The 11,968-nt window shown below is 43.6% G+C and overlaps 1 protein-coding gene across 2 annotated transcripts; it reads right to left on the reverse strand.

The window, feature by feature from the left end:
- Nucleotides 1-1,001: 1,001 nt before the first annotated feature.
- Nucleotides 1,002-5,640, reverse strand: PJA1 (praja ring finger ubiquitin ligase 1). 2 transcript variants are annotated; one of them, XM_040467682.1, is made up of 2 exons: nt 5,508-5,640; nt 1,002-3,243 (listed from the first exon to the last, which is right to left on the reverse strand). In XM_040467682.1, the coding sequence occupies exon 2, from the start codon at nt 3,228-3,230 to the stop codon at nt 1,440-1,442; it is 1,791 nt and encodes a 596-aa protein (XP_040323616.1). In that variant the 5' UTR covers nt 3,231-3,243; nt 5,508-5,640; the 3' UTR covers nt 1,002-1,439. The 2 variants fall into 2 exon arrangements, with proteins under 2 accessions (XP_040323616.1, XP_040323615.1); XM_040467681.1 differs by having other exon boundaries at nt 1,002-3,571; nt 5,508-5,636.
- Between the last annotated feature and the right edge of the window lie 6,328 nt (nt 5,641-11,968).

Here is an 11,968-nt window from a genome sequence, read left to right on the forward strand (position 1 = left end):
GTGAAAAAATCAAGTTGCAAAATGATACATACATTCTATCAATCATGTCCACTTAAAAAACATAAACATTCTATCCCGGCTATGGATATATACACACATATACATATATATGTACACATATACACACACATCTAAAAACACAGACGAGAAGAAAACACACCATTTCCTGGGTAGTGCTTACCTCTGTGGAGGAAGGAAGGTAAATACGACAGGTGAGGAACTTCACTTGTGCCTGAAAAATTCTATTTATTGTAGACAGAGAGAGAGATTGGAAGCCAATATGGCCAAATGCTAAAACCTGTTCACTCTGTGTAAGTGGGTATCTGTATTTGCCACAGCACTTGTCTCGCATATATTTTTGTATTCCTTTTGTGTCACTGTGTTAAGGTATATGATCAGCACGGAGGTTGTTATTTTGGAACTTTTTTGGACCCATCCCCTCTGAGAGTTTCTTTTCTTTTTTTTTTTAAGATTTTATTTCTTTAAGTGATCTCTCCACCCAGCATGGGGCTCGAACTCACAATCCCAAGATCAAGAATTGCACGCTCTACCGAGTGAGCCAGCCAGGAGCCCCGCTCTGAGAGGTTCTATTTTCTAAAAGGGGATTTTAACTCCTTCACCCCTATACTCAGTTTGGACTTATTCCTACCATTGTTCTTTATTTTTACCATGCTTTCTCATTGTCTCTTTCCTTCCCATAGACTGACAGAGTACTCTCCATTTGACCTTTGCCCCATAGAGTCGTTTGACAATCACACAGTTTATTCCTACTTTTAGAAATCATTACCCTTAATTTTTTGCCACTGTTGGAGTCAGCATTTCCAATGACCTTCCAGGTTTTCTACTTTTGGGAGCACCAAAAAAAAAAAAAAAAAAAAAAAAAAAAAAAGAAAAAAAAAAAAAGAAGACCCCACCAAACCCTATTTTTGATGCAAGTTCAATGGACTGATTATAAAGTCACTTAGTACCACCATTTTAGACAAAACCAAACAATTCCACTATACCATGTAAAACCAAAAGAACTTTAATGAGCTTTTACGGCACTGCAATTACAGGAACATTAACCCATAACATGCAACAGAAATGATGATGCCTTCTGGACATATTTAACAGATCAACTTGACATTACAATTAACAGCAACATATTCTACTGAAGACAAATGCAACTTATTTCCACTCGGGTTAGAAAATGTATGTTTTTACTGCAATCTCAAGTAGCATTTAGAATGTTTAGTTTTGCTTTTCTAACCTCTAAGAGACAATAGGATTTTTAATGCAATCGCACACAACCATTTTCACATTGGAAAGAATCACAAGGAATCAACAGGTGTAGATTAATGAACTGATTGGATTCACTTCAATTGTTAATTTTGAGAGGGCTCCTGCAGTATTGTGGATTTCAGATGGGGAAAATCAACCGACAAAGAAGAGCCTTGGCCTTAGAGTGGGGGAGGGAACATGCAGCGGCACACGGGGCAGGTGCCTGACTTCTGAAGCCAGATGGACACGCACGGCTTGTGGAAATAGTGGTGGCATGGCAGCTCAGTTGCCACCTCCCCCTTCACATATTCACTACAGCAGATGGGGCAACACATTTCCTGCCCCACTGCACTGTGATCTTCAGTGACCAGGATCTCGGGAAGAGTGTCGATGCTCTCCTTGCTCGCAGGTGGATTGGCCACCTCCACGTCCACTGCGAGAGACTCTAAGTGCGCGAGGGCTGTTTCCATCGCCTGGGCCAGGCGTTCTTCAAGTGCCATGTATGTGAGAAATTGAGGATCCACATAGGAAATGGCTTCAGCCACCCCCAACCCATCTGCAAACCCGTCAAAGAGGCTCCAATCCACTTCTAAGTCTTCGCTCACGCTGGAATCATCTTCAAGGTTGTTGTTTCCATCCAGCATGAATACTCCTGGCTGCAGAAACTCCTGACCAGAATCATTATCCCCCTCACTGCTGGTCTCATTTTCATTGTACTGGAGCCAAGGAACCTCTCCTTCTGGGGATGCCTGCTCCTCTTCTTGAAGAGGTGGTCCCCGAACTTCTTCAAGTTCATTGCTGCTACTGCTGTTCGCACTGGCACTAGCACTGGGGCTGGCACCAGCACTGGAATTCACTCTGACTTGATCAGGTTCATGCTCTTCTTTCCCTGGCAGAGTCTCCCAGCTTTCGCCACTGGATGACAGATTTTGCTCTCGGCCTCGATACTTCCGACGCAGAGCAGCAGTCCACTCTTTGTCACTGTCAGAGTCTTCCTCATAGTATTTGTAGTAATCATCGCTGTACGTCCAGAAGTCAGGGTCGGCCATGGTTCGTCGTCGTCTTGGCACCTTTTCCGGCTTCACTTGGTCATTCCTGGCATCCCTCTTCTCCTCAGGGTACTTTGGCTCACAGAAGCCACTTAAACTCTCAACTCTGCCTCTTCTGCCTCGGCCATTGGCATGGCCTTCATCAGCATTGGCAGAATCCCTCCACCTGGAAGTACTGTGTGGCATATCATCATCATCATCAGTATCAAAAAATATCTTTGGCTTCACGCAGTTTGGACTTGCCAGATTTCTGATTTTGGGCCTCACCACTGGCTCCTCTGCACTCTTTGGGGTGTTTTCCCCACCACCACAAATACTCACAGGAGCCCTGATGGGACGTGCAGGTAAATTCTGCTCCCGTCTCTCCCTCTCCAGGCTGTCACCAGTGGTTGCCACCTTGCCTTCAGTGGACGTCTGAGGAGCCATGCTATTTGGCTGCAGGAACTCTGCTCTGCTAGCAGAGCGTCTCACCACAGGGGCTGGGTCTACCTTGTCAAGCTCCTCTCTCACATCACGGTTAAAGCTAGAGAACTGTGGGGGCACCCCAGCCAAAGACCTTGCCCCTTTCTCTGGGTCATACGGCTTCTCATCTTTAAACTTGCCAGTTTTCCCTCTAACTGGCACTCGGTCAACAGGCCCAGCCCCCTCCTCCTCACTATCATCTGCCCCGAAAGAGTCAACGTGTCCATAAGCCATTCCTCTTCTGCTACCCGAGGCCCTGTACTCTCTCGGTGGGTACCTGGAGTAGTCCTCATTATCAACATTCAGGCTGGTTCCCGAGCTCTCACTGTCTTCCCAACTACGACGAGTGGTGGAAAATGGTGACCGGCTCCTCTTGGTGGTTTGACTGGGGGCTGATCTGTGCATTGGGACTTCGGATGTCGTCTTTCTCTGGCTGGAAATCCTTTCCTGGTGGCTCATGGATGGCCTGAAACTGACATAAGCATGCCTTCTTCCATACCTCCTGCCTGTATTGGACTGATACCCTCCTGATGGCTTGGGCCATAGAGGCTTGCTAGATTCCTGACCCATTGCTCTGACTTTTAGGAGGGTTTCCAATACAGCTGGGGCTCGAGTGGAAAGGCTCCTGCTCCCTGAACAAGCTTTGGAGATGGGAAAGTCAAATCAGTTCAGAATAAAGGAGCAGGGAGATCTATTTTCACTTCAGCAGGCAGGTAACAGAAAGAATAAGGGGCCTTTAAAATTAGTTTCACTTTCTTCTAAGGCCTGAAGTAGCATTCCAGTGACTGTCAGGTGTAGACCTGGAACACATTTTTAATGTTGGCAAAATGATTACAAGACTGGGTTTATAGGAAAGCCAGACCCAGGGGAGAATCTGACAGAAGATGGGTGGGCGGGGGACTGGATGCTAGCAAGGTGGGTAAAGTCCTGTGGAATTATGCCAACATGGAAGAGGAAAGATTGCTGTGGTTATTTTATAGGGTGTCTGCGTTTTTCTGAGCCCTGCAGACATACAGGAGAAATGCAAATGGAAATAGGGTAAAAAATATAGATCACCACATATTCAAGAGTGCCTACGTGTCTATCAGGAGGAGAAGGGCAGGTGGAAGGGGGGACCAGCAATCATGCAATGAAGAGATGTCTGTGTTTGTAGGGGGGACAGGACAGATGTATTGGGAAGAGGCATTAGTGTCAGACAGAATGAGACCCATTCCAGATGTGGGTATAAAAATGACAGGTGTGTGTAGGGTGGCTTCAGAGGAGAGGGATGTGTAAGTGTGAGAGAAAGAGAATGTGTGTGCACGGTTGTGTGTGCAGCGGCTGAAACTCTGGAGGGACGTGTGTTCCTGTGTCAGTGGCAGGCAAGAAAGGGTATGGTGGCCCTAGATATGGGTGTCCATGATCTGCATGTGTGTTCGTCAAAATGGGAGGCAACAATGGAGAAATGTCAGTGTGAGCAAATGCATCCATGGGAGGGACAGCACAGGACAGGGATGTGCAGGTGGCTGGTGGGTGGAATGGGGGCCAGCAATGAAAGAAATATGTATATTCATGAATGTGGCTAGCAGGGAGCGGGGATAGCATCCCTGGAGAAGGATTTATGTGAGTGTGAGTGTGAGTGTGTCCACTGCAGGAACCAGCGAAGGAGAGCTGTCTATGCACCTATGTAGCAGACAGGGAGGAGGGCTGGGAGCATTTGTGAGGGCTGTGTGAATAAGAGTGTGTGGGTGCATATGTATGTAAGTGGCATATGAAAGAGGATCCAGCAATCAAAGGATATCCTTATGTGCGTATGTGGCAGGCAGGGTATAAGGTAGCCCCAAAAGTGGTGTGTGTGTGTGTGTGTGTGTGTGTGTGTGTGTGTGCTTGCTAGAGCACACAGAGGCAGAAGCAGGAGGGGGCTGCTTCTGGAGGTGTGTATGTGGCAGGCAGTGAGAAGCAGGGAAAGGCATTGGAGGGTGTGACAGTGTGCAAGAGGGTGTGTATGTGTGTGTGTCCATGCATGCAAGGGGAAGGGGATGTGCCAGAACCTTGAGTATGGGGGGAGGCAGGGAGAGGACTGCAATGGAAGGGTTTTGTGTGTGTATGTGTATGCGTGTATGTATGTATGCTTGCGTGCATGTGTATGTGCGTGTGTGCATGTGTGTGTCTGTCCTGCCCACACACGCGACACACAGAGAGGGGGAGGGGGCCGCAATGTCATAATGAGGGACAGGAGAACATTATCAGCTCAAACATTATATCCAAACCAATGTGCCAGGGAAAGGGAAAAAAAAGAAAAGGGCATGTGGGGGTCTCATTTTCCCTGAAAATAATTTGTTTTTCTGACAATTATTTTCCTGGCAACAATATATTTACCTAAAAATCTTAACGTTTTACCATTCAGCAAACAGCAAAATGGGGGAAGAAAGGCCACGGAGTGTTCTGCAAAGGGACCCAGAAGGGAGGAAGGAGAGGGCCCCGACCACCCCTCCCCTCTCAAACAGCAATCAAAGCCATTCGAGTAGGGGCCGCGCCACACGATAGGGGCTGGGGGACGGAGATGGAGCCCCCAAATAGGTCGGTGGACACAGGCCTCACTCTGCAGTCAGGTCCTGCGTCCGCCCCACCCCTTCCCGAGGGGCAAGCCTGAAAATCTGTTCGCTAGAGGTCCCTTAGATCCTCGCCCCCGTGCCCGGCCACTTGCCCCACCGCCACGTCTGTATGAACTGAGGAAATAAACAGCCTTTCACTCACCCAGTCCTGACACCCGCACGCTCTCAGTAGGAGCAGAGCTCTCGGACCTCCGACCGCCACGACCGCCAGAGAGGCTGCTCCTGCTCTCCAGCTCCTCCCCCGCCAGACAGCAGCTGGGCGGGCAGCGACTGCGGCGGAGGAAGTGATTGTGGCATCGGCTGGGGCCCGCCCCCTTGATGTGGCGGGGGCGGCAGCTGCTCTCGACAAATCAGGGTGGGCCCGAAAGCATTATTTCATTTTAAATGATGAAATCGTCAAGGATACAGAAAAGGACAGCGAAAAATGTAACCAACAGCCAGCTGTAACAAATGTGAAACATTTAGCCATATTCCCTTCTGTTCTTTTTTTTTTTCATGAAATGAAATCTACAAATTCTTTCTGATTAATTCCCATGTAACAGTAATTATAATAATATATCAAATCCTATGTTGCATGTTATGGTTTGTACTAGAAGTATTAAAAATGTGAAACTATATCTAGGGTTGCAATTTTTTAAAACCTGGTAATTGAAGCAATTGAACTGTTTATGGTAGAATTTGTTGCTAATTGTTTATGGTAGAATTTGTTGTTAATTACAAAATCAAGCCTCTCTATCCAAAAGAAATGATCAGTCATGAAGCACAATACGGGTTCACCATCTGGTAATTGCATTGCAGTTTAAAAATATCATAGCCATACCTTTTGGATTTGTACAGTTTACTGAACTCTGAACTACTTTTTTAAATTGCACTTTACAATGCATCATTAATATTTACATCTAATGTAAAGACTCCCCATGTTCACAACAATAGCAAAGTTTTGTTCTTGGAAATAAAATGCATCATAGAAGAATGAGAAATATTAGGGGCAACAACATAATACAAATAGGATGTATGTGTAACCTTCAAGCCACTAAACAATATGTAGAACAAAGAGGAAAACCCAGTCTATCAAAGGGCAGAAGTGGGGTGGCAGGCAATAAGAAAGGGTATTTAAAAGCAAAATACCAAAGGGCAGGAATAAATCCAAATACATCAGTATGTAGTATGGGTTAATGCCTATAAAAAAGCAAATTCTCATTTTAAGTATTTTGAAGGAAGAAAGAAAGGAAAGGAAGGAGGGGAAGAAGGCATTTTAAAAAGAAGAAAACGAGGACGAAAAAAGGCAAGAGACATGTAGCAATGTTAATATCAGAATATAATCAAGAACTCAAAGTAAAAAACAATAAAGAGAACAGAATGGGTTGTTTCATTCACGGAGAAGATGTAGTCAGTAAACTCTATATTCATTTCAAAGTATATGAGGCAAATATGTTAGAAATATGAAGACAGATCACAAAGTTTGCAAGCATAGTGGGAGACTTAGCCAGACTTGTTATGGTGTAAATGGATCAAATAGACTGCAAAATAAATAAGGGTACAGACAAATTGAACAACACAGTAAGGCTAATCTAATGTACGTGTAGTTTTTGTACTCAAGAAAGGATGGGCTGTATATTTTATTTCAAATTTGAAATATTTCATATATACAGAAAAGTAGAGTATAAAATGCACATTTGCATGTACCGGTCATACAGATTGGGCAAATTTTATTTTCTTCAGATCCTCAGATCTGAACTGATAACCTTTTATCATTATGTAATTCCCACATTTATCCCTGATAATGTTTCACGTTCTGAATCTGCTTTCTTTGGAATTAACATAGTTACTCCAGCTTTCTTTTTATTAATGATAATGTATATATCTTTCTCTATCCATTTACTTTTAATCTATCTGTGTCTTTATATTTAAAATGTGTTTGGGGGCACCTGGGTGCCTCAGTTGGTTAAGCAGCCAACTCTTGATTTCATGATCAAGCCCTGCGTCAGGCTCTGCACTGAGTGTGGAGCCTGCTTGTGATTCTCTCTTCCTCTCTTTCTCCCCTCTTCTGCTTGCACTCAATAAATAAATAAATAAATAAATAAATAAATAAATAAATAAATAAATAAAATGAGTTTCTTATAAACAACATACACTAGGGTCTTTTTTTAATGTTTCTTTATTTATTTTGAGAGAGAGAGAGAGAGAGAGAGAGAGAGAGAGACACCATGCGCAAGCAGGGGAGGGGCAAAGAAAGAGGGAAAGGGAGAGAGAATCCCAAGCAGGCTCCACACAGGGCTCGATTTCACAAACCATGAGATCATGACCTGAGCCAATATCAAGAGTCAGATGCTTGAGGCACTGGGGTGGCTCAATTGGTTAAGTGTCTGACTCTTGATTTCATCTCAGGCCATGATCTCACAGTGGGTGAGATCAAGCCCAGTGTTGGGCTCTGTGCTGACAGTGTGGAGCCTGCTTGGGATTCTCTCTTTCCCTCTCTCTCTCCCTCTCTCTCTCTCAAAATAAATTTTAAAAAAAGAGTCAGATGCTTAACTGAGCCACCCAGTTGCCCTAGGTCTTTTTTTTTAACCCATTCTGATAGTCTCTGCTTTTATAATTGGTATAGTTAGAATATTCACATTTAAAGTGATTACTGATAAAGTTGGATTAATATTGACCATATTTGTAACTGTTTCCTATTCATTGCCTTTGTTCTTTGTTTCTCTCTTTTTTTTGTCTTCCATTTTTTCTGCCTTCTCTAATTTTAATTGAGCATTTTATAAGATTCCATTTTCTCTTCTCTATTATAATTTCAATTATATTTATTATTTTTACATTTTTAGTCGTTGCAATATACATTTACAACTAATCCAGGTCCATTTTCAAATGACATGACAGTCCTTCAGAATATTCCCAATTTCTCCCTCATGTCCCTTATAATATTGCTGTCATTCATTTCACTTATCCATAAGCCATTATCATCCAATACACTGTTGCTACTATTTTTTTGAGCAAACTGTTATTTGGTCAGTTAAGAAAAAGAAAAATGAAAGCTTTAATACTCTACTTTTTTGAAATATAGATACAATTTTCTGACCTATATTTTTTAACATTTCTTCAAGGCAGGTCTCAGAAATGATATCCTAACACTTTCACCACATTTTATTTATTAAAAGTGAGCTACTAGGTCTAGCCCACACTCATGGTGAGGGGTTTACACAAGGGCAGAAATTCCAGGTGGGGGTTATTGGGGCAGGACACAGATAGGAGCATTTTAACTTCAATAGATGGTGCCAATTCATTTTCCAAAGTGGTTATACCAATTTATTGAATTCTAGGAATTCTTTATATATTCTGGATACCAGATGTCAGTGATATTTGTACAGTTACAAATATCTTCTCTTAATTGGGGTTTTCTGTAAATGTCAATATAAATGTATAAAAATACTTAAACCACAGGGGAATTTTTTTTATAATCTTTAAGTAGATAAGACCTCTATAAGTTTGACAAAACATACAGGAGACAAAGAGAAAAGATTCAATTACATAAAAACAAAATCTTCAGGCAGGCCAAATACATATAGATAAACAATTCTAAGTAGAGCAAAACACAAATGAAAACCTGGGGAACCTCTTTGCTGCCAATTTCATGAAGGGCTCATTTCCCAAATGCATAAAGAGCTCCCATAAATCAATAAAGGACCAACAAACAAATATCAAAATGAACAAAGGATACAAATAGACACTTTCTTGGAAAAGAATACAATGAGAGTGACCCATATGGAAAATCTTGATGACACGCTGTGTGGTGGAGGGTGAAGAACCTCAGGCACTCTCAAATATCTCTGGGGGGTTAGGTAAATTGGTAGAACCTCTGTAGTAGGCAAGTTGGCAATATCTAGCAAAATTACTAATGCACATACTTTTTGACCTAGAAAGTCTCCTTCTAGGAATTTACGTAGAGATACACTTGCACATGATTGAAATGAATTATGTGTAATTACATTCATTGCAGCATTGTTTTTTTTAGGTTATGGTAGAATTTGTTGTGATATTTGGTGCAGCATTGTTTTTAATAGGAAAAGACCAGAAAGAAAACCAAAATGTTTATCAAAGGGGAAATGAATAATTGTCACAGTGGAATATTTACTACAGAGCAGCCATAATGCAGAATCTAAATCTACATGTGTAACAATGGGTACCACTTGTAAACAATATTGAATTAAAAAAAACAAGATTTAAAGGGCATGCACAGTGTCATAAACATGTACAGGGCACATAGGTTAAGAACTGCTCTATCTTCTCAGAGAATTGTTCATTTGATTGCTCAGAAATGACTCTCCTTGTCTCTAATAAGGCTTTTGGTGTCAAGGTCCATCTTGTCAATAATCCTGCTACCCCATTTTTTATAAGACTCCTTTTTTCTGTTATATTTTTATTCATCTCTTCTGTAAAATATTTTTAAGCCAATATCTTTATAAGTATACACAAATATCTATATAATGTTAGATACACTCATAAAAGAAATCCTATGTGCATTTTTTTAAATTATAGTCTTTTCTGCTGTGTACTTGTCTCCCTCCTCTACCTGTATCACTGCTCCCCATAACCTACGTCAGTAACCTAGTACTCATTATTTCATGTTTTTCTTTATATTTTTATAATCGTATACAGGTATATGTGGTATACAGGTATAAATACATATATGTGTATAAATACAGGTATAAATACATATATGTGTGATACATGCATGGGTTTTTGCCTGTCCTTTTTTATTTAAAATGACATATATCCCTACTGCGTTTTGTTAGATGGTGCCAGATTGCTTTTCCTCAAGGCTGGAGCCCTTCCCATTTCCACTGGCAATGTGTGGCCCCGTACCATGGCTAGCTTGACTGATCCTGGATTCCTGACCATGCTAGGCCAACTAGACTCCTTTCCTAGGTATTCAAAACTCAAAAGGAGACACACAGACACTGGGATGACTGGAGCTGAGTCATGTTTGTATCAATCAGGTCTGAAAAACAGCCCGATACCTTTGAAATACAGTCTTATTTTCTGCCCAAGTTAGCCAGAGTTGAGTTCTATTGCTTGCGACCAAAAGAAACTTATGGAACCCTGGTCATACAGACCCCTGAACCTACTCACAAACTCAGCCTTGATCCCAGCTACAGAGTCAGCTCTGATCCAGGCCACAGACTCAGTCATCACCAGAGATGGAGACCGAGGGCCATTCCTGGCCACAGACTTCGCTGACCCCTGTTTGGCATCTTTCTGGGGTTGATCCTGGCTGCAAGAAGGGGCAGGTGAGCCAGTGGACACATTTCAGCCAAATGTACCTAGAGTCTCAAAGTTAAGTCCTCTTTGCAGTAACTAATACTGATAACTTTGGAGACAGAGGAGAATTCCTTCTGAAGAATAATTGTAATGTTTAAGTCAGAGATGTTTGGGGACCCCTGGGTTATAGGGAACTATGGATCAAAAAGGAACCTTGGTGGGGGAGGGGATCAGGGGTTTGGTTGTGGAGGCAGACAATGAGGGAGTGGAGACAGAGCAGGGATGTGGGGTGGGGGCCAGATGTCTAAAGCTGGATGGGGTGGGCTGGGCTGACTCTCGTGCTAGAGCCTGGATGTGTCCCCATAAGACAGAGATCCTGTGCCCCAGGATTACATAACAGTGGCTGCCATCAAGAGAGCTTCAAACAGCCTGCAGCCCAGAGGACTCCTCCTTTGTCTCTCCTAAGTGTCTGGCACTGCCTGGACCAGCAGCATGAGCCCCCATGCTGTCTGGTCCTCTTCTCCCTGTCCTGACTTCCCACAGACTCCCAAGCCACCTGCCTCCTCCTCCTTTCCTCCAATCTCTCCTGCCCTTCCTCCTTTCCTCTGGCTTGACTTCACACTGTTTCCTGCTGAATTGCAGGGATTAAGACTGTCTACTATGGGACGCAGCTCCCTTCTCTTCTCCCCAGAGCCAAGAAACTCTTGCCAAGATCTGGTCCCAGCCTCTCCCCAGGGATCTCTGGCAGAAATCAGGCAGGGATTGATGAGAGTGGGGCTTCCCCTCCAGCCCCACTCGCAGCACTTGAGTGGGGTATGGGGAGGAGACGAACATTTGTCAAATGCCTATCGATAATATGCCAGGTACTTTACATATGCCCTCTCTTTATAGCTAGCTGGTAAGGTAGCAATTCTTATGTTCCAGTGGGGAAGCTGAGGCTCAGAGATTGTAAGGGATTTGTCCCAGGCTACTCGGGTAGAGGTGGCAGAGCTGAAATTTGGGGCCAGCACTGTCAACTCCAAAGCTGGCTACTTCCAGGCCTAGGGCAAGAGGAATGTGGTGGCCTAAGTTCCTGACTAAAAGGGAGGCCTACCAAAGTGGGGCATTTCCTGGTGGAGACATAGAGCAGCTTACTGGATCCTCTACTGAACCTGCTGTGGCCCTGTGCTGCAGGGAGTGAGGAGAGAGAGCTGGCTGGCATGTGACACCAGCTAAGCTAGAGGGGCAGAGAACAGGTTTCCCCCACTCTTCCCCCTTCAGCCTCTGCTCAGACAGCACTGGGCCACCCTCTTTCCATAGGGTTTCCCCTCAACCCTTGGCATCAACAGGGAGAGAAGGGAGCCAGCT

This window comes from Herpailurus yagouaroundi, unplaced genomic scaffold, assembly GCF_014898765.1.
Source record: "Herpailurus yagouaroundi ecotype Mexico unplaced genomic scaffold, PumYag 67569, whole genome shotgun sequence".
NCBI lineage: Eukaryota > Metazoa > Chordata > Mammalia > Carnivora > Felidae > Herpailurus > Herpailurus yagouaroundi.

Coding starts and splice junctions, on each gene's coding strand:
- PJA1 (XM_040467681.1), bottom strand. CDS start 3,341: ATGGGTCAGGAATCTAGCAAGCCTCTATGGCCCAAGCCATCAGGAGGG.